The sequence below is a fragment of the Carcharodon carcharias genome, chromosome 20 (assembly GCF_017639515.1).
Source record: "Carcharodon carcharias isolate sCarCar2 chromosome 20, sCarCar2.pri, whole genome shotgun sequence".
Taxonomy (NCBI): Eukaryota; Metazoa; Chordata; class Chondrichthyes; order Lamniformes; family Lamnidae; genus Carcharodon; species Carcharodon carcharias.
Genome location: NC_054486.1, coordinates 100,885,598 through 100,912,669, shown reverse-complemented (window position 1 = coordinate 100,912,669; position 27,072 = coordinate 100,885,598). Strand labels below are relative to the sequence as shown.

The following is a 27,072-nucleotide window of genomic DNA, read 5'->3' as shown; positions in this document are numbered from 1 at the left end:
TGATGTGGTGAAAGTACTATTGTTCTGTATAAGCAAAAGCCTGTCAATTTTATTCCCACTGATAACTTTCAAGATGGGCAGCAGTTTTGCCTGGAGAGAGAGAGTCAGCAGCATGCATAATTTAATTGAAATGTATTTATGGAAATTTTCAGTATTTAGAGCAATTGCAGAATCATCAAAATTTACAACTCAGAAGTAGGCCATTTAGTCCATTGGTTGTGTGCTGGCTGAAAAAGAATGATGCAGGACAAACCCCACTTTCCAATGTTTGGCCTAGCTTTGTAGGTTCCAACATTTCAGGTGCATGAGAGTACTTTTTAAATGCTATGAGGGTTTCAGCTTTGCAGGCAGAGAGTTTAAGACCTCCTTCACCCTCTGGCTAACAAGATTTCTCCTCAACTGTTCTGATTCTTTCCACCATGAATCTATGCCCCTCTCTGCTGAGGGAATTTGATCCTTCCTATCCACTCTGTCTTGATCCCTCATATTTTTATACACCTGCATTAAATCTCCCCTTAGCCTCCTTTGTTCCACAATCTTTCCTCATAGCTAAAATTCTCCATTCCTGGCAAAATCCTTGTAAATCTGTTGAAGGGTCATGACTCGAAACATCAACTTTGCTCTTCTCCACTGATGCTGCCAGACCTGCTGAGTTTTTCCAGGTATTTCTGTTTTTGTTTTGGATTTCCAGCATCCACAGTTTTTTGTTTTTATTTTTGTTCTTATCCTTGTAAATCTCCTCTGCACCTCGAATGCAGTTGCGTCCTTCCTGTAATTTGGTCATCACTGTACGGAGTACTCTATTTAGGGCCTAACTAGTGTCTTATATACTCTAGCCTAACCTCTGTGTTTGCATTCTACACTTTGGCAAATGAAGAAAAGTATCCTGTATACTTTAGTCATTTATGGCACAGGAGGCCATTAGATCCATTGTGTCCATGCCGGTTCTCCGTGAATTAATCAGTCCTATGGGAATAGGGGTAGGCCTGTCCAGTTTATTCTGCAATTCAATTAGATCATGGTTGACCTGTAGCTCAACTCTTTACCCATTTGTTCTATCTTTTTGGAACAGAATTTCAGATTTTTATCACCTTTCTGTTTTCACTTGCAAATAGGCTTAGCTCTAATTCTGTTCGGGATTATTTCCCTTGTTCCGAAATCCAGCACCACAGGAAATAGTTTCTTCTGCATCTACCCAAACAAATCTCCTCATTTTAAACAGTTCATCCCAAGATAACCCCTTAATCTTCTAAACTCAAGGGACTACTAAATTTATGTTCTCTGTCCTCATAATTTAATGTTTTTAAGTCCTGGTATCATTGTGGTGAACTACGCTGTACATCCTTCAATGCAACATATCTTTCCCGAGATTCAGTGGCCAAAACTGAATGCAGCACTTCACATAGGGCCTTGGTCAGACCCTCAATCATTTCTTCACTTTTGTTTTCCAACACCTTTAAGATAAAGTCAATATTGCACTGACATTAAAAAGGTTGGTTTTGAAGCATCACAAATATTGCATTTCATGGTGAAAGTGGTACAAGAGGAAAGAAACAATAGCAGGAAATTAGCAGACACCAGAGCCAGATTGTTCCTATTGCCTTGCTCTCTCCCCCACCCTCTACAACCTTGTGCCATGCTATATTTCAAATATTTCCAACAGTAACTGCATATATCAAACATAATAAATATATCAGAAATGTAAACATTACCGACACTTTTTTTTCCCACCGACTGACAGCAGCAGCATAAAACCCCTAAACTCACAAATAGGATGTTTCTGTCATTGCATTCACAATGCCATTTAGATATAAAGAAAGGACAGCAAAAGACCAAATAATTCATCCAACCATTCCTATCCAGTCATGATGCAGTTTGGTGTACCATCAATCCACTCCCCAATTACGCTAACTTCTGTGAACTACAAAAGAAAATCAGACAATTTCTCTGACATCCAAGGACAAACACGCAAGCCCCAGTAGGCTACAGTAACTGAATCACTAGTACCAGCTAAACCATCTAACATTTGTCCAGTTCTTTTAGTGAATCCATGTTCGCAGTATTTGAAGTTTGTATTCACTTACAGCTGCATTCTTGCCTACAAGGCAACAGTCTATAAAATTTCTATATGTTTGTGTTAAAACCTACACATGCCCAGAATGATTAACGCTGCACTGGAAATTATGCTAGATAGAGAAAGCAATAGGAGGGCAGTCCTTTTTTGACACTGAAGGGCACCCTTTAGGACGGGTTGTGGGGGATGAAATTTTCTTATCACATTAATCAAGTATACCACACAAACGGAGAAAAACACACACAAACAGCAGCAAATTGAAATGGAAACTGGCATTGTAAAGCTCCAGTGGTGGGACGTTAATTATTTTAGATTTATTGAGAGTTTGATCTCAAGCATTACTGCAGCATGCTGCTGTGTCCAAGCATTTTTCCATTACTTTTAAACTGACAAAATTGACTGAGTGCCCTGAAGCAACATGATTATGACAAAAGGAAATAACTTGCATTCATATAGTGACTCAGGACATTCCAAAGCACTTCACAATCAAGTAAGTACTCTTAAGGTGTAGCTGTGTTATAATGTAGGAAACTTGGCAGCCAACTTCCTTAACTGCATTTATCTGCCTGTTCCACATCAGTGATCTGTGGACATGTACTTCGACGCCTCTCTATTCCTTTACACTTCTTGATATCCTATTATTTATTGTGTATTACCTTGGCTTGGTTGCCCTCCTCAAATACACACATCTCACTTCCCAACTGGAATTCCTTTGCCACTTTTCTACCTCCCTGACCAGTTCCTTTATCTTTCTGCAGGCCACAGCTTTCTTCCTCGCTATCGACCACAAGGCCAGTTTTAGTACATTAATGTATTTTTTTAAGATTGGTGTCTGCAATTAGGTTAACATTTCAGAAAGGTGTTTAGTGATGATATTCCCACAAACTACAAGACACCATCACTTACCTCCTGGAACAGAACATTCAGTTTGGAGCACTTGGATTACAGAAGTGCAAAGTGACAGGATGAGCTAATCAGGGAGTTTTAAATAATAATGGTATTTGATGGGTGGATACAGATAAGCTATTTAGTCTTGTAGGGAAATCCAGTTCCTTCACTGTCAAAATCCTGGAACTCCTCCCTAACAGCATTGTGGGTGTACCTACAGAAGATGGACTGTCTTGGTTCAAGGGTAATTGGGGATGGGCAATAAATGCTGGCCTTGTTAGTGGTGCCCATATCGCTTGAATTACTTTTTTTAAAAGGCATAATCTTAAAATATATTATGTAATTTAGCTGGAAAATCAGAAAGCACTTTTGTACACAGTAGTAGAAATTTGGAGCTAGTCTCTCAAAAGGCTGTGGACTTGGATTAATTGATGTTCAAAGCTGAGTTCAATAAATGTTTACTGGATGAGGTTGTTGAGGGATAGGGAGCAAGGGCAGGTAAATGGCATTGAGGATACAAATCAATCTTATGGAATGGTGAAGCAGATTCATGGATGAACTGTTCCTAGAGCTCCTTGTCAGTAAATTTTTGTATCCCATCTTCCCAATTTAGTGCTTTAACTTGCGCAAACAACAGCTTGTATTTATATGGTATTTTTAATGTAGTGAAACAGCCCAAGACACTTCACAAGAGCAATATCAAATACCAAGTTACATTGGAACATTTTAAGGCAGATGACCAAAAATTTGATGAAAGAGGTAAGTTTTAAGGAGTGTCTTAGAGCAGAGAGAAAGGTAGAGAGGTGTAGGCAGGGAATTCCAGAGCTTAGGGTCTTGGCAGCTGAAGGCATGGCTGACAACGAAGTGTCAGCCGCGGCTCAGTTGGTAGCACTTGCACCTTTAAGTTAAATATTCAGGTTTTAAATCCCACTCCCAGGTTTGAGCACAAAAAGCAAGACACTCTAATGCATTACTGAGAGTGCGCTTACTGTCAGAGGTGCCATGTTTTGAATGTGACTAAGCCAGGGCCCATCTGCTTTCTCAGGTGGAAGTGAAAGACCCCATAGCACTGCTTCAAAAAACAGGAGAAGGTTATCCTTTGTGTCTTGGTTATTATATATCCCTAAATCAGTATTGCAAAAACAGGTTTCCTGGTCATTATCACATTGCTATTTGGGGGATCTTGCTGTGCGCAAATTAGCTGCCATGTTTCTTGCATTACAACAGTAACTACATTTCAAGAGCACTGCGGCTGTATGGATGTCCATTAGTCGCTTTATATAAATGCAAGTATTTTTTCTTAAAATTGGTGCATGAGAGACCAGGATTGGATGAATATAGATTTCTCAAGGGGGTTGTGGGGCTGGAGGTGATTATAGCGGTAAGGAGAGGGCAGCTATAGAGGAATTTCAAAATCAGGATGAGAATTTTAAAGTTGACCCTTTAACCAGAAGCCTGTATAGATCAGTGACCACAAGGGTGATGGGTGAAAGAAACTTGGGGCGTGGGCAGGAGTTTTGGACAACCTCAAGTTTACAGAGGGTAGAATGTGGGAGGCCAGACAAGAATGTATTGGAATAGTCAAGAATAGAGGTAACAAAGACACGGTTGAGGTTTTCAGCAGCAGATGAACTTGGGCAGGGTGGAATCTGACAATATTAGAGGTGGAAATGAGTGGTCTTAGTTCAGATGTATGTTTTGGAAGCTGATCTTGGAGTCAACTGTGACACTAAGGCTGCAAGCAGTGTGGCTGAACTTCATGGCTGCCAGGGAGAAGGATGGAGTCGATGAGTAGAGAATGAGTTTGTCATGGGCAATGAAGACAATAACTTTGGTGTGGGAGCAGGAAGGGATGCCATTCTTTCTGGGATGACTGGAAAGATGAGAATGGAACCACGCGATTGCAGTTCCACTTGGCTGGGTCATAGTGGAGAGATGCTGGAGGGGTTGTTTTGTTCGGCCATGTCAAAGGCTGCAGACTGGTCGTGGAGAATAAGGAGAAATAGTTTTATTTTCATTGCAGTCGTCAGATGCCATTTGTGACATTTAATGAATGGTGTTTCAGCACTGTTGGGTGGAAACCTGTTTGCCGTGATTCAAACATGGCGTTTTGGGGAAAGATGGGCACAAGTCAACAGTACGTTCAAGAGCCTTGAAGAGAAATGAGGTTGGAAAGCACACAATGCTAGAAATGCAGAAGGAGACAACAGGTGAAGAGTTCAGGTGTAGACTGTTCTGTACGTTTCCAGCATTTTCAGATTTTGCTATGCCTCCACCCCCATCAAGATGAAGTACATTAGTGCTGAGAAATGGAACACTTGCTGCTGATACTGGATATCTAAAATAACAAGTATTCCCAGGTTATGTACAGCACAGCTAGATGCGAGGTAAAGCTCCATCAACACTCAACATCATGCCTCAGCTCCGCCTCAGAACATTCCCTACTGCATTATACGACATTTTTCCATAAAAATCATTGTCATGTTTCCAATGCATGCCAAAGTGAGAAGCAGTTTCGTGATGCAAGCCCATGCTCAATGGCACTGGATTTAGACTGTCCAAACTCATTTTCTACAGGATTATTAGTTAGCAAAGAAGCTGTTCAGTTTGAGTTGGATTTGAACTCCAAACTCAGAGGCAAAAGACCAGTATTAAACAATCTTTAATGTTGCTAATACTTATTTATACTCAACATTGAAACTGAAATCCACAATTGGGATTTTAGAACAAATTATATTGAATTGATTGAAGTTTTATTGCAGAGTGTAATCTTGCCATTCCAGAGGTCCCCTACAGAGGCCCTTGATGCTGATTTTTCTGTGTTGTAATTAAAAAGCATTGTTTTACTGGCACATTAGCTGCTAAAGGTGATCGATGGACCTTTTTTAAATTTAGGTTTACCGGCACAATTATCAAAGATGTCCTCAACATGGGTTCATACAACTACCTGGGCTTTGCTGAACACCAAGGCTTCTGTGCTGATGCAGCCACCAGAGCAACTATCCAGTATGGAGCTGGGGTTTGTAGCACACGGCAAGAAATTGGTGAGTTACACTATCACTAACATCTCAATTATTTTGACCTGTTGTTAAACTTTAGAGGAAATAGTATTGTTAGCTGGTTCAGCTGATGCTGAATGATCTCTCTGAAACAACTTTCCTTCTACTTCACATTTGTTGCACAGGTTCTTACAGCAAACAACTATTTATATAGCATCTTCAACCTAATAAAATGTCCTAAGGCACCTAAGGACGTACTACTCTTAAAGAAATATGTCCAGTGATGTGAGCTATTATACAGTGAGTTACAATTTTTTTTCAAGCTCACTGCAAGAATATTGCAGCAGAGGAGGACATGTATGTGGATCCTTCACCCAGCCTCAAACGTGTCACTATGCTGTGAAATCTTAATGCTAATTGTTCCCTGTATTGGCTCACACTGCTCTGAAGAAAGTAACTACTTGTGAACAGGGTGAAAGGGAGAAGAAATGGGAAGATCTGTTCACCTGAGTATCTCCTGGGTGTTTACTTCTAAATATAGAATGAGAGTGACAGCCAGAAGAAGGCAGCAAGCAGTTGTTTAGCGACAGGTGGCTGGGGCACAGGGAGACAACAAGAGGGAGAATGGGAGGGAAATAAATAATTGAGGAAAAGGCATAAACTGCAGGCAGCCTGCTTTACTTCAGCTTTGACTGCAGAACAAGTCCTTTTTGGTTAAGAATTGGTCTGGGTTAAAGTTATTTAAATGTAAATCAGGATCTGCTTGAAAAACATTCTGATACAGAATGGTGTGAGGTAACTATTGTCATAACGTGCAGTGATGACAAATTTTTATGGTATCCTTTTTCTGTTTAAGTACTATAAGGATGCTTGACCAGTTTGAAATGCAGTAATAGTTGTTGCATAGGCAATCATAAGCATTTGCTACAAGTGATTTCAAAACCTATTAATAAATATAGATGTTTCCAGATGAATAAATATAGATGAATATTGATAGCTTAGATTAAATACAAGAAATTTAGGACAGAGCAGCAAAAACTTTTTATGCACGATTGAGAGACAGTTGACTACTTTTCTGGAGCTACATGATTAAAGCAGAGATCATCACAACATTTGAGGATAAGTTAGACAGGTGATCAAAGGAAAGGGGAATGAAGAGGTATGGAAACAACTGAGTGGGCTTAGGGCTACTCTGTGTGTAGAAGGAAAACGCCAGTGCAGACTAGTTCAGCAGAGTAGCCTGTTTTCCTGTTCCTATTTCTATGTAAATTATCATACTGTAGATAAGATCCCAGAACACAGCATGTTGGGCAGCTCTGAGTACCAAGAGTGGTAGTTTTTTGTTAATGACCTGCTTCTATGACATTGGGATGATTTTTAAGTTATTCTAGATGTAATAGAAAGGGATATTCAATGCTTTGTAACTGAGTGACTCTAATATATAGACAAATTCCCAGTCTGAACTTGCAGTTACAGGCTGATTTTTGTTCCTGCTGACCACTCAATAGGGTGTAAAGGGAATAATGTAAAGTGAAAATAAAAATGTTTTTATTCTCTGCTCAGTATAGTTGTTGCTGAGCCAGAACTGCGATAGTGTGAAAATCTATTTCTGTCTGATCTCATTAATGCATTCAGGAGCCAGTGTTTGCTGTTTTTATTTTTTTTCTCTGAAGATTAAGTGGTTTCTTAACGCATCATCTTCTGGTTCATCCATCCTTTGGCCTTTAGTGTTCAAATTCAAGCCTTGGCAGATGAAAGTTGATAGACCGGTGTAAAACTCTACTGCAGTACTGCTCTTCCAGGAGAGGCACTGAATCAGTTATGCAAGTGACTTTTGAAAAAAAAAGTGCGTACTGTAATTGGATATCAGCTATGCCTCTTAAAATTGTCTGATATTTAAATCAAAGGAAGAACCATACTCTAATCAAATAATGGGCGTTGTGCAAAAATCGAGGACAGAACTTTTAAAAACGTTCAAGCTCAATTCAACTTCAAATTCTCAAGATGGTTAATTCCATTTACAGGTAACTTAGACAAACATGAAGAGCTGGAAAAGTTAGTGGCTCGGTTCTTGGGAGTTGAAGCAGCCATGGCGTTTGGAATGGGATTTGCAACAAACTCTATGAACATTCCGTCTCTTGTTGGCAAGGTTTGTTCACTGTTTCCTTATTTTCCCCACTCTAACTTCTCTCTGGGAAGGCATTGACTTGGAGTATAGAATCACAGACAATGACATTCCTCTTCAATCTCATTTAAGTGACTATTATACGAACACATGAATTAGGAGCAGGAGTAGGCCATTTGACCCCTTGAGTCTGCTCCACCATTCAATAAGATCATGGCTGATCTGAATGTCACCTCAACCCCACATTCCTGCCTACCCCCAATAACCTTTCACCCCTTTGTTAATCAAGGACCTATCCAACTCTGTCTTAAAAATATTCAAAGACTCTGCTTCCACTGCCTTCTGAGAAAAAAGAGTTCCAAAGGCACTCAACCCTCAGAAAATTTCTCCTCATCTCTGTCTTAATGAGCAACCCCCTTATTTTTAAACAGTGACTCCTAGTTCTAGATTCTCCCAGAAGAGGCAACATCCTTTCTACATCCACCCTGTCAAGACCCCTCAGGATGTTAAAGATTTCAATTAAGTTGCCTCTTACTCTTTTAAATTCCACTGGATACAAGCCTAACCTACCCAGCCTTTCTTCATAAGACAACCTGCCCATTCCTGGTATTAGTCTAGTAGACCTTCTCTGAATTGCTTCTAATGCATTTACATCTTTCTTTACAGTGAGTGGTAAGCTATTGCTGTAGATAAAGTCAAGCCTCACCTGAAGTTTGCACAGCCTGTTCTGCAGGGAGCCTGACTGGTTCCCTTTCTCTTTCCTCCCTCCACCCACTAACCCCCTCCCCCTCCCTTATGATTACAGATTATAAAACTGGCAAATTGTAAACTAATGGCTTTGATACTGGATTAGCAAATCCGTTTGTAATTCAAATCCCATTGTAGGTAAAGTGTCAAAATGAATTCAGGAAATTTGTGGATCAAAACTGGTCGGAGGAGAAATGAATATAACCATTATTAAAAACCCAGCTGGTTCACCAATACTCCTTCAGGGAAGGGAATCTTCTACCCCCCTTGTCTGGCCTACACCTGACTCTAGCAATTGACTCTTAATGCATTTTGAAGTAACCCAGCAAGCCCACTCACTTGTGAGAGACTTTTCAAAGGAGGTGGCACTCTATCGTCACCTTCAACATTGTGAACACAATAAAACACATTTTGAATACTTTGGTAGTACTGGAATCTGAGCTGTTTGTGCACATACTTTGAGATACATTTTTAAAATTCAGCTATTAATAATATTGAACTTGGAACTACCTGGAAACATTGCTTAAATATCATTGGTCACTGAAGTGAAATCTTTCCACACTAGTGTTGGGAATTGCCGTTGAGGTATAAGCTGTACTGTGTTTACGATTTTTCAAAGTTTAGACCCTTGAATGCAGCCATCCTCTGGGACCACTGCCTGGTGACGAGGTACAGATCCAAACAAGGCACTGATGGAACAACAAAGTAATGTGTGCACTCCCTCCTCTTCCAACCAGCCAGCTGGCTCACCAACCTCCAAATTTATTTGCTAGCAAAGCGGAGAAAAATTTCAGATTCACTCTGGTTGATCTGACTTATAGATGCTAACAGCTCTCTAGAACATCTCGTTTCAACCCTACCAGTTGACCAGCAGAATCCTCGGGTTATGCAGCAACTAATAGCCAACATCCAATCTTTTTTGAGGAGGTGGGTGGCAGGAGCTTTGGAAGAGATTAAGTTCAAGGTTTCTCCTGTGCCTGCCGAGTAATGTGCTCAGAGATATCCTCTGTGATCTGCGCTGGTTACCACACAGGTGTGAGAGCAGACTGGAGACACTGTGATGCCTTTTATTCACCCCCACCCTCCTCCTTTGGCGATGATAGAGTTTGGACAAAATTTATTATATTGCAGGGATATTATTGTATTACTTTGATGAGCAAGAGAGAGTTTTTTGTGAAATGAATTGTATATTAACAGGATGTTAGCTTGCCTGCTTTTATGGAATGAATTCACTCTTAAATAGACTGTCTCCCAAAGGAATTGGGATTCATATTTATGACTGATCTTGTGATGCTAAAATACTTCGACAATGTGCTAAATTTTTCTTGTATAAGAAACTTACAAAATTGTCAGTATTCGTTTGGTAATAGTTGCAAGATTGTTTCACCCTGTATTTCCTCCCAAATACTTTTGAGTACTACTTTTTTTATTCTTTATTGGATGTTAGCGTTATTAGCAAAGTCAGTATTTGTTGCCCATCCCTAATTGCTCTTGAACAGAGTGATTTGCTAGGCCATTTCAGTGGACAGTTAAGAGTAAATCACATTGCTGTGGATCTAGAGTCATGTGGGCCAGACCAGGTAAGTATGGCAGATTTGCTTCCCTAAAGGACATAGTGAACCACAGATGGGTTTTTACCACAATCAATGATAGTTTCATGGTCGCCATTGCTGAAACTAGCTTTGTATCCCAGATTTATTAACTGAATTCAAATTCCACTAGCTACCATGATGGGATTTGAACCCATGTTCCCCAGACCATTAGCTGGGTCCAGTGACATTACCACTACTACTGTCTGCCTCACTACATGATGTGGCATTCAGCCTACTGACAACTGAGTATATGCATTTATGCCCACAGCAGGTATCTTGGTGCTCACTGATTTGTGTTCTGGAGTTAGATAATGACATCCATGTTGAGGGATTAACACTCTAACTAATAAGATTAAGTAACAATTAGCAGTGGTCTACTGAGCAATAACAATTTTTCTCTAAGTTGGATCAGATCGCAACCCTACCAGTGCAATTGAAGTATAGCAGAGTACTCTGGAATAGTGTTAATTGTTGCCAACATGCTGAAAGTTTAGGGTTAGTGTTCATTCCTTCAGTTCCCCATGTGACACTGCCACTTTCACCTGTTTTGAAGCAGCGTTGAACAGAGACTTATTACTTTGCAGAGAGGAAAAACTGTTTCTATGTGCAGAAGAAAAGTGCATTTTTGCAAACCAAAGTCCTTCAGCTTAAAACAAAATGAAGTTCTAAAGTTTTCCTAAAACTCTCTTTTTCATCTTCAGGGCTGTCTGATCTTGAGTGATGAGTTGAATCATGCCTCGTTGGTGCTGGGAGCCAGACTTTCAGGTGCAACCATCAGAGTTTTCAAGCACAACAGTAAGTCGAAATAAGGGTTGACCAGTGGAAACTCAGCATGTTGAAATAAATGCAGAATAATGGGTACCTGGATGTGAATTGCAAATTAGTTTCATTTTGTTGAGCTGTTCACAAGCACCAGGGTTGTATTGGTTTTCTTTTTTACTAATGTCAATTTATATAACAGACTACGCTTTTTTTTGAAACTTCACAACCATAACTTTTTGGGCTCCTGAAGCCTCAGCTGTTTAGTCAGTGAGCCCCACAAATCAACAGCTCCCAGTTCAATCAATCAGACCCCGGCCAGATGAGTTATAGAAGCACACTAACCACCAAACTAAACACCTGTAGGTTACAGAGAGAATAATCAGTCAGCAGTCCTGCTTCTGACCACTATCCAGAGAATTCAACAATGGTGCTGCCAGTGATTTTTCAGCTTTTTGTTTCTGTTTCTGTACCCAGTGTTTATCATAGGAAATATTCTGTCGGTATTAAACAAATTCCAGAAAGGATGCATTCCACCTCCTGCATTTTACTTGTCACAGTTGGCTGCATGTAACCCAACAAAAGCTGAAATTGTGTCGAAATACACAACAGGCCAATCAGCAGCTGGGGTGGAAACATTTTGTGGAAGCTAATCTTTTCATCAGAACCAAGAACTCGCTATTCCCATTTTTGGTTATCTTTGCTTTACTTTTGTTTGGCTTTCTTAAGGATGTGCTGAGATCTGTAGAATTAATTGTGTGTTTCACATGAGGCAAGACAATTGGATTGTTAACTGATGTAAACTTAATTCAAATATTAAACTCAACTAGATAAATCCCATTGCTTAATGTGATGACTAGTGATTGTCACTTATTTAACCAGCTCAGTTACATTGTAAGCCTTTCCTCTGGTGCCTTTTCACAGATTTAACAGTGAAGTGACGCCATTGTTCTACATAGTGGGAGGCAAAGGATTCATTTGATTTTTTAACTAAAAGCAAGGAATTTTCAAGAATAAGCCACTATCCATGAAAAACAGCATGTTTATGGGGTTATTAAGTTCATTTAAAAGGTGCTTATTAACCTAATGGGCTGGAAACATGTTAATTATTTGAAGAGGGAAATTGTTGATGGCTGTATTTCTGAGATTTTACATCACTTCAACAATTTTACATTAACTATTTGGAGATTGGGGGAGTTCTAGCCTGTTCATTTAGAATTCATTCTCTGGATGTGGGCATCATTGGTAAGGCTGGCATTTATTGCTTATCCCTAGCTGTCCTCAAAGGTGGGTCACCTACCTTTAACCTCAGTTGAACCATCAATGTTTTAAGCAAAGAGAAGCAGTGGAGGGAAGGGGGTTACACAACTAGCTCAATGGCTACAGTTAAATCTGAGGAATAGTTCTTTGAAGGACAAAGGAGACAGCTGATGATTGAGGTATAATAGTAATGCCTTTTCCTTTTACCTCCTTTTTAGTGCTTGCCTGCTGTCAGGGAATGGGGGCTTTCTTCAATTTCCCAAAAACATCCTTTCAGTCCAAATATAAGAATGAGAACTTTTCTCTTCCGGTCTCATGGTGGTTGATTCAAAGACCGAGGAGGATAAACAGGAAAATCAGACCTCCTTTTCCTTTTTTTAAATATTCCCTGCACCCTTCTGATGTATCAATTAAATGATAACAGTTGGTGGCCATGCTGAGTCCAATAAGTTCATCTTTTAGTTGTTTAATAGTTCAGAACTTAAGTATTGCTGGGGAAAAAAAGAGACGTGCTGTCTAAGCTTTGTCTTGTACTCATCAGGACAGATTACAAGATTACCAGCAGTAAAGGGAATAATTTATACTGCACGAGAAGAGAGTGCTGATTGGTTGACAGGTTGATTCTCAGAGGTGTTGCCATGGAGAATGCATCAGGGAACAGTTAACTGCCAAGCTTTTGTTCAAATTCACACTAGGCAGGCTGACTCTGGCCAAGGCATTACCATGGGGAATGAACCAGGGAATGGCTGTCCCCAAGCTTTTTAGTTGAAAAGGTGCAATGCTTGGGCATGCTCCTTCTGTCTGCAAATGACAGGGCCCTGTGTGTGAATATATGTGGTTTCTAACATAAGAGAGCCACACTGAGAGCCTGACTGATAAATTGAGTTTCAGTGTAATTCTTAGTACAGTCAGGATTATTTAGCAAGTGTTGTCCAATTGTGGAATCGCATCTAATTTTGAACACTTGAGTTTTGCAAGCACAATCTGGTTGAGTACGGGTCAGTATTTTGCAAACAGCTGAAGGTACCAGCTATTTGATACAATCCGCCAGTCATTGGGACGTATGGCCTAAATACCTGGCTGTCACCACCTCTGAAAATTCATATACCACATTACTCATTTGTGTGATGGGCAGAACACCTTTATGACTTGACGGCAGCATCCTGTTAGCGGATAATACCACTTGTATTGCTGCTGCATAGTAAAAGCTTTAAAAGGCTAGCTTCAAGTGTTGCTCAAATTTTATGAGACACCTTATCTATCCTCTAGGTTAATCTGAAGTAGACTGGGCACTTTTCAGGACCGAAAGTGGTGGCCTTAGGCCCATTCATGAGTTTGTGCAATATGCAGCAAGCAATGACCTGACCAGGGTAGTGGGATAATGGCTATTATTCTGCGGGATAATGACTACCCTGATTAGACCATTGTTTCCTTCTGCGTTCTCCATGGCAATGCCTCCACTACAGTCCACTTTCCAACTAATCGGCGCACTCTTCTCATGCAGTATGAATTGTTGTTCCCTTTACTGTTGGTAATCTTAGGATCTGTTCTGATGAGTGCAAGATAAAAAGCTTAGACAGCATTTTTTTTTTTCCCCAGCAATACTCTAGTTCACCTTCGTTATGCAACTTCCAGGGTAGCAGGAGGTGATGTAGATTGACCTTGGTAGTTTTTTTTGGCTGCACAATTATTGCATTCCTACATGAGGGTCATACAGCAAAAGGAACTATTGAAGTTATCCCAAGTATGGAAGCGGTAGAATTTTTTTGTGGTAATCGAAATTGTCATGATGTAAGGCCAGATACAAGGGTTTCGACAAAAACGGCACACCCTCCAAGGCAAATGCACTTAACAGGGTTAGAATAATGCTCATTTCCTCCCCCTCTGGCAATTAATACATTAGCAAAATTAAGCAAGGTGCTGCAAATTTCACTAAAATTGTAAGCAAATGGCAGGTTATGTAAATGCTATTTTTAACTACGCAGTGCTATCAAAGAATTGTTAAGAATTGGCTAAACCTAAACGAACAGTGATAGCAGGAAGAGGAGTAGGTCATTCTGCCGCTCGAGCCTGTTCAACCATTCAGTTAAATCATTGCTGATCTGTATCTTCACTGTTTTACCTGCCTTGGTTTTGTAACCCTTATTATCCTTGCCTAACAGAAGTCACAAGTCTATCTTCTGACATTTTCAACTGATCCCAGCCTCAACAGATTTTTGGGGTGGCGTTCCAGGTTTCCACTATCCTGGAATGAGAGATTACAGTGGAGGCAAAAATGCTGGAATTATTTAAAAACATATTGCTAGGGGAATGTGGATTCTTTCTGGATGGACAGGCTACAATAGGCCGAAATGCGTCACCTACTAGTATTGATACTGTTTGCTTCAATTCTTGTTCTTTATTCTTTGCATTTGGCTCAACATTTGAAGGTAACAATGAAGAGCTTTTCTGTGGGTACCGACAGCTGACCATAGCTAAAAGTGCGAGCTCATTTATCAATGGATGTTTGTGTAATACCAATTCCATAGTCATTACAATGCTTGTTTTATTTTCAGATATGCAGAGCTTGGATAAATTGTTGAAAGACGCTATTGTGCACGGGCAGCCTCGGACTCGCAGACCATGGAAAAAGATTCTCATTGTGGTAGAGGGCATTTACAGGTACAAACACAAGTCCTTGCATTGAGCTACAGAATTCAATCAGAATGAGGCCTTGTGCACTTTGCGGTATGTAGGCCACGTTGGCTGGTTAGTGAAATGCTAGAAAGGTACCTTGCGTTCACTGCCTTGCAAGTTTCATGTTTTTCTGCTCACACCACCAAATCTTGTAACAGCAGAGCTGGCATTTTAAAATGTCACCACCTCTAGAGTGTGCACATCCTGTAATCACCTGCTCCAGGTGACATTTCCATCAACCAGAATACGTGATATTTACATAATACCTCCTTTAATGTAGTAAAACATCAGAAGATGTTTCACAGGAGTATAATTGAAAAGAATTTGACATTGAGCCACAGTAAATGTTGGAAAAGTTGGACAAGTTTGGTAAGATAAATCTTAAGGAGCCTCTTAAAGGAGGAAAGAGCTAGATAGGCTTAGAGTGGGAATTCCTGAGCTTAGGGCCTAGGCAGCTGAAGGCATTCACCAGCCTCCATTTAATTTGTGCCTCTATGAAGGACCTTAGGATGTTCTTCGGTCAAAGACTGTAAATATGCATTGTTACTGCTTCTTTATAGGTGGGATACCGAGAGAAGTGTTAATTGATTTTTCCTTTTAAGTTGCAGTTTTTCGTTATGGGTAGTTCTTTTCATCCTATATAACAAGGGACTATATTTTAACTGTAAGATCCCTTTACCCTTCCTGCCCCAGCCCTTTTGCCAGCTTCCCCTTCCACAAACTGTTGTTTCCACTTTAATTTGTGCTTTTTTTTTTTTTGCACCCTTTAAATGGTGTCATGTTTTTAAATGGAATTTCAGTTGGTCTGTGTTCCTTTCTTCTGACTTTTCTTTTTAAAAACGCACAACTCGAATAGCATCTACTATCTTCATATCTGCAGGTCTCTTGATCCATTCTTTGTGCCTTCCCATTCACTGACATCACTCTTGTGACATTAACGGGCAAGTGTTGTCTCATAACTAATTGGGAAAACGCGAAATTGCGCACACTGGCAGCAGTGCAGAAAAATGCTGTCTAAAAGATCCCATATACACGTTTTTTGCGTGAATGCAGAAATGCATTTTTTTTTAAAAGCTAAGATTTTAAAAAGCCACCAATTTTACTGAAGCTGCATTCTATTTGTCCCTCCCTTTTTACAAGTAAAATTCTGAAAAGTAGTACTTAAAAAAGGAGGTGCTGACAAAGTGTAGCTCACATCTATTAATTTTGAGGTTAGTACAGTACAGGTGCTTGCTAGTTTCGTTGTGTGTATGGCAGTAAGGCTATAAGTTTGTGACTTTGATATTAAACTGACATAATTAGAAGTAGAACACAGCAGGCAATTGCTGTAAAGTTGTTAATAAGGATTGTTAAACTAAAACACTGAAACTAAGCTGATCAAATCTCCTATCTCATTTGCTAAGAACATGTAGCTAGCTCCTCGTTCCATCTCAAACATCCTAGGGTTTCGCATAATGAATACCTTTGGCAAACGCGGTAACTATTTTGTGTGCAATCATTTTCTGTAAATAGCACTGATGTTTTTGGCCCAGACACCAGGGAAATTCCTTGCTCCTCCCTGTAAAATTTTTAACATTGGCAGAATTACAAAGAGATAGATGGGATCAAGTGATCTGTATATTGGATATTTGCCTGCATTGCTGAGCAGTACTCACCAGCACTTTAACCAGCTGATTTAAAAAGCTGCTCAGAACAGTGGTGTTTATAACCAGAATTTTAGCACTTTGATCTTCATTGCTGTCAACCTTCAACGAAATTGAATGGAGCACGGACTCGCTGTGCAAAGTGCTCAGAAGCTCATTGCTTATGCAGGTTTGCAGCCAAAACTGCTGACTCCAGTGGGCAAAAGGTACTCAATTTAAACAAACTGCTGCTATTTGTAATGAATAGTTCAAAGCCACCATCTGAGTTTGGAAAATCTCAAATGGAAGCAGAAAATGGTGAAAATACATTGTCCGTCTCTTAATATCTGAAAGGGAAGGACAGGTTAGATACCATAAACGTTCAGATAAAGGATTCTATTGAAAATATTGCTGTCCTTTTTTTTGTAGTTTGAGCCTTGCTGAGGTTTTCTGTATGAAAGGTTTTATATAAATGCAAGTTATTGTCTTTTGGGGTTGTTAAAAGCCATACTTGTACATTTATTTGGATGGCTGAGCTTTGTCCTTGGTGTCTCTTTCCCCTACATTGGCATTTTGAGTGATTCACTTACAAACATGTGGTAGGAGAATGTAGCTTTAATAGTCAAAACAGGAATTGGCCTGTAGGAGCTGAGGGTTTGAGAGCATGCCAGCAACCTTAAGTTGAATTTATATAAATTAGTTTGCATATCAAGTATTATTTCAAAATGCTGTGGAGCTGGATTTGACCTTTTTTGTTTCAGAGGGTCCTTATGTTAATGCATCGGGCTACAATCACAAGTTAAGTGGAAAAATAGGAGTAAGAGTAGTCCACTCAGCTCCTTGAGCCTATCACCTAGTATTCATGATATAGAGAGTGAGAAAGTTGGCTCATACTACCCTTGTAAAACAGCTAAAATGTTGTTCCATTGTGTTAAGGGATTTACTTTCAAGAGAACAGCCTCCATTGCCGATCTTGTGCTTTTACACTCTTCGTCAGCCTCTGCAGGTATTTTGAGCTCAGCTATAATCTGGACAGCAAGCACTGACTCCATGTATTTACATGAAACTGCTGACCTATAATCCGTTATATTTTTCGATACTCATCTTTGTGCCTGGATGTGTGATACCACCTTACCTGTGTTCTGAACTTTGGTTCTTTACATCACGGGTTTCAGGTGACAGGAAAATCTGCAGTGCCCTCTGGTGCCTATGCTCCTCCAGGGTAAGGCGCTATGATGGACACTTGCAGAGGTCTTGGGAGGGCTCGCCACTTCTTGCCTAGGCTGTGGCACTGATTGGGCTTGATGATAAATGTTTTATTTGCAGACTTCTTGTGATGCTGCTCAGCATCAGAGGATTCAGTGAAGCTGTAGCAGTATTGAATTAGCATAAGATACAACAATGCATCACCAAGATCTGTTGACATTAGGAATTCTCATTATAACTTATGTAGGCATTTTATTTGACTGTTGGCAGTTTTTTTGTTAAATGTTGACATAAAATGAATCTCGTTACCACAAATTACTAAATATTTACTTGCTTACTCCATTTCAGTTCAGAGGGCTCTTTTAGATGGCAATGGCCAAGCTATGTATGAATTGGGTTTGTCGTGTTGGATTTAGCAGTGCTGTTTATGTTTCACAGTATGGAGGGCTCCATCGTCCGTTTGCCTGAGATAGTGGCTTTAAAGAAAAAGTACAAGGCTTACCTGTACTTGGATGAGGCTCACAGTATCGGGGCTCTGGGACCTACAGGCCGAGGTGTGGTGGAATATTTTGACCTCAATCCCAAGGACGTGGATGTTATGATGGGAACCTTCACGAAGAGCTTTGGAGCAGCTGGTGGATACATAGGTGGCAAAAAGGTACAACTGGCCTGGGACTTCCCCATTTCATCCTTATATACGCATTGACTCTCTAGAATACCATAATTTATCTTGTATTTGCAGATTAATTGCCTCAAGGCTAGTTGATTTAGTTTACATCAAGGAGCTGCTTCACACTCTATCTCTTACGCATTTTAAGTTAATGCTTTGATCAGTCAACCTAATTAATTCCATTATAGGTGAAACTGCCAGCCAGGTTGGAAATTGTTCTACAAGTACTTGCTCAGAGATAACTGGAATCCACAGAATTGCTCTGTGCTGTTAAACTGCATGGATTGGTTGGTTAAACTCCAACAGTGTTCCTTCACACACTTGGGTCCCTACTTCTTGGCCCTGCTAAACTGACACTCTGTTCTCTGAATGAGATGAGTGGAGTGTCTCCCAGTGGGTCAGGGAGTAGATATAGATGTTTGCTTCACATTAGGCAGGCAAGCCATCTGTATGGATTTCATAATTCTTCAGTTTGGGCACTCCTAGTTGTTGGTTAATGTGCATGTTAGGCATCCAGCTGACCACAAAAATAATAGGCACTGACATTTGAAGTTCTGGTTCAGATCTTCTAACTTGGCAAAACTAATGAACAATGATGAAAAGGATGTCCCAATGTTTCAAAGTATGAAAAAAAGACTCCTTTTAATAGAGCTGTGGTTACACAGCAGATGGTGATTTTGGGTGCAGGGATATTGGTGCTCAACATCTCCACCTCCTGGCAGTTATGAGTAACACTACCACTAAATTGCCTTTAGTCTTGCTTCACGTGTTGCTTGTGAGGGTACCTGGGTAAAGTTTACTTGGCTACTTTTAGTCATAGAGCAGTGAGATCACTTAAGTGGGTTGTCTCTGGAAATTACTACACTTTTTAAGAGCAATTTATGAAGCACTTGAAATGTTTCAGCAGTGATAACTGTCATGTTAGCATTAATGGACGTGTGAGGTACTTGGTAAATGTAGTCCAGCTCATGACAAAAAACAAATGTTTGATTCTGAATGTAGTCTGAGGTTGCTGACTGTGCCTTGCTCTCTAATGTACCTTAATTAAGGTCATTGGAGCAAAACTGCTGCAGCTGATGGTGTTGCAATACACAACTATATATATATATATATATATATATATATAATACATGTAATATTTTTGCTGGGTTTTTTTGATTTGTAAATAAACCTTTTCCCACAATGTTTTGCTCTAGATTTTAGAGCCTTGGTAAATGGTGTGGGTTTATGGTCAATGTTTTTCTGAAGCTGAGAGTTAAGTTCACCATTGAGTAGTTGAAGGTTGGAAATTGTTCCACATTTCATGAATACACCTAACCTGAGAGAGCTTTGTGGTTAATGAATGATTCATTTTCCTAATATCATCCCTTCTGTTGGTCAAAGTAACCCTGTGCTTTATTAATCTTAACTGACAAAAAATATTAAAACTGTGGTATAGAATGCAGATGTGGCTTCATTGATGTGGAACTTAAAAATAAATTGGTTTAAATGATATCCAAGTTAAACAGCTCAGGGAAAACAGCTATGTTCATTTTGAATTAGCTTTATAAGGTCTCCTGCCTGTTGGCAATACTTGGGTTTAAACATTGCTGTGGAGGTGCAAAGTTCTGGCATGCTGTACAAAGCACTGAATAAAATGGGCTTCAGTGCAGCATCGAAGAAAGCTATAAGAGCTAATTGTGCACTGATACTTGTATAAACACACAAACCTTTGGAGAGATCAATAGCTGGGCGGTTTACAAGCTACTAACAGTTTATTGATTTTCATCTTTTATCACCCAGTGCGAAATAGCTCAACAAATATTTGTGTTTACATTACAGGAGCTTGTAGACTACCTTCGCTCACATTCTCACAGCACAGTCTATGCTACCTCAATGTCTGCACCTGTTGCAGAACAAGTCATTGCATCCATGAAGTGCATCATGGGAGAAGATGGCACAACCCTTGGTAAGTCTTTTTCCTAGGTGGTAGATCATCCAATTTTGGCCTGGGGAGGCTCTTAAGACAAATATCCATATCTTAGTATGGGGAACCCTCCAATGGTATAACCATCATAAATTTGGCCAAAACATGAGATTGCAATGAAATAGCGTACATGTTGGGTAAGGTTTAGCAAATTGTATTGGTCATATGTTTCTGTATACAACCTTGGCTAGACTGTTGGTATCATTCTCAAGTTTAAGTGTGGTGAGCCCTATATACCGGAAAATCTAATTGAATCACATAGGTTGTTGACTAATGGTGGAGCCAGTTTATATCTGTCTCTAGTTATAGTCACTGTACAGGTGGCAGCCACAGTGATATGTTGGAGTTTCACAATCCTTCACAGTGAAACATTTCAATTTTTGGCTGCAAGTGACACATGAACATTCAGAGTTAATATTTCAGATTTGAATGGAGTGGTCAGATTGTTCGTGTGGTAATTCATGTGGTCAAGTTATGCGCACTCTGTAATCTTAAAATCTGACCTGGAATGGCCTGGACTATCATTGGTCAGGTTTCTGTTTGTATCCTCCATTTATAATATCCTCTTCTTTGTCAGACTGTGGTTCCTAGGCATTCCTTTGTGCTGTCACTGTCAACAGCAAGTTACCACAATCACAAAAGCAAAATACTGCACATGTTAGATATCTGAAATAAAGGTAGAAAATGCTGGAAATGCTCATCAGGCCAGACAGTATCTGTGGAGAGAGAAACAGAGTTAACGTTTCAGGTCTGAGAGTTTTCAACAGCCCTCTGATGAAACGTAGTGGACCCGAAATATTAACTGTTTCTTTCCACAGGTGCTGTCTGACCCACTGAGTATTTCCAACATTTTCTGTTTTTCAGTCACCGGCATTGTTCTGCTAAGTGACAGTGTTTCATATGAAGTTGATTTCCAGAAGTATTGAGATCCTGCCTTTTGGTTGTTTCTGTGGCAGCCCAGCTTTGAGATCTGCGTGTGTGAGAATTGTGGAATGTATTTTAGTTCACAAATATTTAATTATGTTTACTATTAAAATGTTTATACATAATTCAGACATTCCAATAAAGCGTTGATGCTGTAAGTATTCATGCAATGGATCCTGATGACAATGTTGCTTTTCTAGCAAGAACATAAGAAATAGGAGCAGGACTGGGCCTTACAGCTCCTTCACCATTCATTTAAGATCACGGTTGATCGTTTACCTCAAATCCTTTCCTGCCCTATCCCCATATCCTTTGATTCGTATCCAGCAAAGTCCAGAAATTTACCCACTTCTCAATTAACTGAACACTCAAACTCCTGCAGGAATGAAAACGCAACAGTTGACGTTGCATTTAGTTCACAAGAATACCGTGGACTGCACTTTAGATAACCATGATTTAGTGGTGCTCCCCCCCACCCCCAGTTGTTTATCAGATGGTTTGTGTTTATTGACCAAACCTCAATTATATGATTCAAAAAGGATGCACTTCAGTCTCATTCAGGTATAGAGGGTGGTTAATGCAAGGATTGCAGACTTATTTTGTGTGTGGGTGAGCGATCAGACTCGTATCCTGACATTCTTAGAATTTTCAACCACATATGGCTTGGATTCAGGACAGTCTCTGACTCATGTCACATGCAATCATTTCAATCTGAAAGTTACTGTTCCCTGTTACTAATGCATTAAAGTAAGAGAAATCTGGGAGCCTGAAATAGAATCAGAAAATGCTGTAAGTGAAGAGCCAGCCAGTTAGCATTTGAATTAAGACTAATGTTTTGCATGGTAACCTTAGTTTTCAAATGCCTACTATGCATTTCAAGATTTGTTGTTTACTTATTACACCAGTGATGTTACTTTGCTGATTTTCTTCCTATTGTGGCTTCAGAGTAGTGCCCTTAAATTTACTCCCTGTAAATTATCAATTTCAACATTACAATATCCTAATGTTTTGCAGGTATAAACTATAGCAGTCAGATTGGGGTGGAAGAGCAGAAGTGATAATGTTCTCTCTTTTTATTTGCTCATGGGATGTGAAGGTTGAAGACAATTATTGCCCATCCCTGAATGCCTTTGAAGGTGGTGAGCCACCTTCTTGAACTGCTGTGGTCTAGGTGGTGTAGGTATGTCCACAGTGCTGTTAGTTGGGAGTTCCATGTTTTTGACTCAGCACCTAAAGATCTATTGCTGAAACATCTGTTGGATTGTGCTTTCAGCTTACGGCCTTCACCAAGGCAGTTGTACATCTCTGCATCTTTCTTTGCCCTTTGTATTGAGTCTGGGTACTTTTCATCCAGGTTATAAATTGAGTCTGAATTGCCTTGTCAACTCTCCTTACTTCAAACGCCCCTTCATTGACTGACAGTTTCAATTACTCTTCCCCCATTCTTCTAAAAGCACTCAAAGGGGTTCTACATGAGATGTGTTTTTTAGAAATAAAATTCAAGAGGAGTGTATCAGCCATGGGTTGACACTGCTCTAAATTTTGCTCTTTCATTTCATCCTTTGTGATTTTCCATACATTAAAAATGAAGATGCTACAAATTCCAAGACTCTGAACTTGTTTTCTAAGATTTTGTGAAATCCTACCCAAGGCAAACACTCACACGCATCTGAGGTTTCAAACCACACTTGGTCTTTCCTTTTCTCTGCAATCAGCATGTTTTTAAAAATAGAAATATGTCATTGCCTGATGTTGGCTTCCTGATCTAGCTAATCTCACCATGTCGACACAGTGGGTCTTGCTTTTTGTACAAATGCTGGTGCTTGTTTCAGTCGGATTCCAGAAACCAATTCTCTCATTTATACTGGATTCAGCTTCTTGATCCTGGAGGGACAATGGAGATGTTGTTGGATCTATAAATTTTGTTGCAGTGACTGGAGTCGGATGTGATCTTGTCAGTGCCAGGTGGTGGTTCACTGCCAATTTCCAACAATCTGACCTGCAAACAGAAAAAGCTAATGCAGAAAATTATTAAAAGATCAGTTTTCTTTGTGTGTGTTTTCTCTTGCTTCCTCCACAACAATTCCTTTCATTTGCTACTCATCATCCTGTAAATGACTGAGATGTTTCTTTGTGTATTAAAAGGTCCTGTAGAAATGTTTGTTTAAATTTTAGAAAGACATTTTATCCTTTAATTATGATTTGTGTGCACAGTACAAATAGGAAATGATTTGGTATTTAAGAAGCTTGTGAGCTAGGATGCATTTGGTTTAATCCTGTTCTAAGGTTACAACTGACTTGTCTGCTTTTAAAAAGGTTTAACCTGATTAATTAGTTAAATGAAGAGAAAGTAAATTGAAGGCCGTGCTTTGTGCTAAACCACTTATTGCATTGTGGAAAATCTGGCGGAGCAGCATAGTAGAAAGGGGGAAATGACCTTATAGACAAATTTTTCTTAATTTTTTTATACATTTTGAACAATTCCAATGGTAAGTTATTGCAGCTTTACCCTTTGGTATTTTTCTATGTTCCATGCAGTGTAGATTTAAATTGATAGGGAAGCAGAAACAGCATGGTGCCACTGGATGGTGCTGTATGTGTTTGAGAGCTCCAATGTAGGAGTGATTCCTTGAGGATTGGCAGCTAGCCTCTGTGGAGTAAATTTTCCAGCATTATTTTTCAGTCTGCCCTGCCTCTCATTCCTATCTTCCACCTCTTCCAATAATAGTTTCCAGTTTTAAATATTTAATATGACACATTGGAACCTGTTTGAAGTATCACACTGGAATCTCTATGATCATGGAGGGAGAGTATCTTGAGGTTTGTAAAGCTCAAATGTTAACTTGTGTTTCCCTAAACATGTTGGTTATTAGAATGTTTTTTTTTCATTTTTAAACTAATTCAGACTGAGTCAGGGTGGTAGAAGTTGGCAACTGGGGACAATGTTACTTTCAGCACTTGATGACCATTAGGGACTGCCAGGTAAAATGCAGGACAGTTCAGATTGACAGATTCCCCTGCTTAACCCCAACTTTGGAGTATTCCTGCTGCATGTATGTGTCATTCCATTTCCCACAACCGTCCACCATACTTCTGATTTCTGAGTCAGCTTATTGCTGGTTTGTGCTGAATTCCTGCCAGACCCATGTATGCTAACAACCCATTTGAGACTGCCTCAATTACTTCAGACAAGGCCCTTTTGGAGTTGCATGTGCAAGTGTTTGTCTTGGGTAATGCAACCTGAAATGTTGCTGTTCCTGCTTATGACCGATCACAAGCAAAGTTGCTGCAAACCTAACTATTCTCCAGCCCCTATCCCCATGTCTGAGAGCTACAATGGTGCTGCTATCTGAATGAAAAAAACTGTTGGCTTTACATCAGAAACTCGGTGTGTCTGCAACTAATTTCATTCTACCCTCCTCTCCCTCAGCCTAAAGCACATCGTGCCATCCAGGAAGAGGGGCAAGCATCTTGCAGTCAAACTCCTGACAGTGCTGCCATTTGGGAAGGATGTTAGTTCACTTTCTGACCAGGTTCATGCAGATTTCCTCGGACACCACTAAGTATAGTTTATTAAATAAACCTGTTGAGTAAGTGGCTTGCCAAGATTCGCTTGGTATGGGTGTCCATGGATATCTAATTTGTAGTGACATTCTTGCTGACATGGTGGAAAATCAACTTAGTCCTCCATTGGTAATCCAGTTTCTTCTCCAAGTCATTCAAACACACAGATATTTTGTGGTATTCCAGTTAATACACACCAGCACTTTGTAATCAGCTTCCATTTAATGACCTGGCAACTGAAGCAGATTGAAAAAATAACGGACTAGTTATAATGTATTAGCACTGCAAGATAAAGTGCAGTGAAGGGGCACAAATTCAGTGCAATGAGCTCATGGCCAAAAAACTGTATAAAGAGAGGTGTTAAATGATTCTTGGGATGAAGGATTTGGTGCATTTTGCCTTGCAAGAAAATGCTCACTCCAGAGGCACAGGCTCTTGCCTAAAAAGGTGGGTTCACTTGTGCACCAGAGGCATCAGTGCCATGACTGTAATCAAATCGCTGTCTGTGAACAAACTAAGCAATGAGATTGCTGTAAAGCTGCCTTGATGTAAATTCCTGGTTGATTTCCTTACCAGTCTTCCTCATACATTAAGGAAGGTCTGATGAAAAATTTGCAAATGGCAAGTTCCAGATATCTGTGGAGAAACCTCATTTAGAGTTGTTGCTTTGGCATCTGGGCTTGCAGTGTCATAGGCCAGAGGTTCCATAGCACTCGTAGTCCACAGTATTACAAACTGTTATTTCATGGAGGCATTTGAGGTATAAACAAGTGCACTGTCTTGCATACCACCTCAGTGGATTAAACAGAAGGCATGAATGTATATGATTAATTCTACGTGAGGAACGTGCAACTTTAAAGAAGTGTGGTTTTGCTTAAATTTTCCCCTCTTTTCATGGAAAATTAGCCTTGGCTCTATGTATAGGAAACGACAGCTGCCATGAGCCTTCCCTTTCACTTTAGAAATTGTTTCTTGCACAATTTACTGTGCTATAGTTCTCATTTTCCAGTTAAAAGTATTACGTATTGGAGTGTTTAGAAATGGTTCATTTTTTTTTGAAAAGAGCAGAGTTAGATTCATAAGAGTTTCCCTTTGGCATTTAATTTTCCCAAGGCACCAAGTGCAAATCAAAAAAAGGCCTTGATTGATCAAATTTAGGACTGTTTTCCAATCAGGATTCCCTGTGTCCCTGGCTCTGTTTAATATGATTAGCCATCTTGACAAGAGTAACTCGGTTTCTTCTCTCCATAATGCTACATGAGAGTGTGTGTGTGTAAATCTGTCTGTCTGTCTCATATGTTAATGGAAGACTGCATAAACATCAGTGTGGGAAATGATTTGTGGACTGTTTTATTAATTTTCTCCACCCAGAGATGATCTATGATCATCCTGCCTTGTGTGGTTGTTGTAAGCTTTCCATTTGATGTACTATAAACGTGAGTGAAGTTAAAAGGCTCTGCTCCGTTGAGGGTGGGGGTGGGAAGAGAGAACTTAATGATAAAAGGAATACAAAAGTCATATTTATGCATGTTTAAAGGGTAATAAAAATGGTGGTGGGGGGTGCGCGCAATTAGGGATCAAAAAGAGATCCATATATGGAGGCAAAGATTATAACTGAGATACTAAATGAGTACTTGCGTCTGTCTTTACCAAGGAAGAACAAGCTGCCAAAGTCATAGTGAAAGAGGAGATAGTTGAAACACTGGATTAAAAAGTGATAGAGGAGGTATTGGAAAGGCTAATGTACTTGAGCAAGATACTGCACTTCCTGGAAATTTGCAATTAAAAGCACAAAATGCTAGAAATACTTAACAGGTCTAGCAGCATCTGTGGACAGAAAAATAGAGCTAACGTTTCAGGTCGGTGACTTAAGATGCAACCAGACCTGCTGAATATTTGCAGCATTTTCTGTTTTTACTGATGACTGTACCTAAAGTTGATAAGTCACCAGGACCACATGGGATGCATCTATGGATGCTGAGGTAAGTAAGGGTGGGAAC

General features: G+C 39.8%; 1 protein-coding gene across 1 annotated transcript in view; it reads left to right on the top strand.

Moving 5' to 3' along the window:
- The window catches only part of sptlc2a (serine palmitoyltransferase, long chain base subunit 2a), a 130,312-nt gene that overhangs the window by 52,732 nt on the left and 50,508 nt on the right, over nucleotides 1–27,072 (top strand). The window contains exons 4-9 of the mRNA XM_041214266.1: nucleotides 5,858–6,006; nucleotides 7,986–8,110; nucleotides 11,127–11,220; nucleotides 15,000–15,105; nucleotides 18,387–18,606; nucleotides 20,440–20,566. Coding sequence (XP_041070200.1) covers nucleotides 5,858–6,006; nucleotides 7,986–8,110; nucleotides 11,127–11,220; nucleotides 15,000–15,105; nucleotides 18,387–18,606; nucleotides 20,440–20,566 — 821 coding nt within the window. The remainder of the gene's footprint in view (nucleotides 1–5,857; nucleotides 6,007–7,985; nucleotides 8,111–11,126; nucleotides 11,221–14,999; nucleotides 15,106–18,386; nucleotides 18,607–20,439; nucleotides 20,567–27,072) is intronic.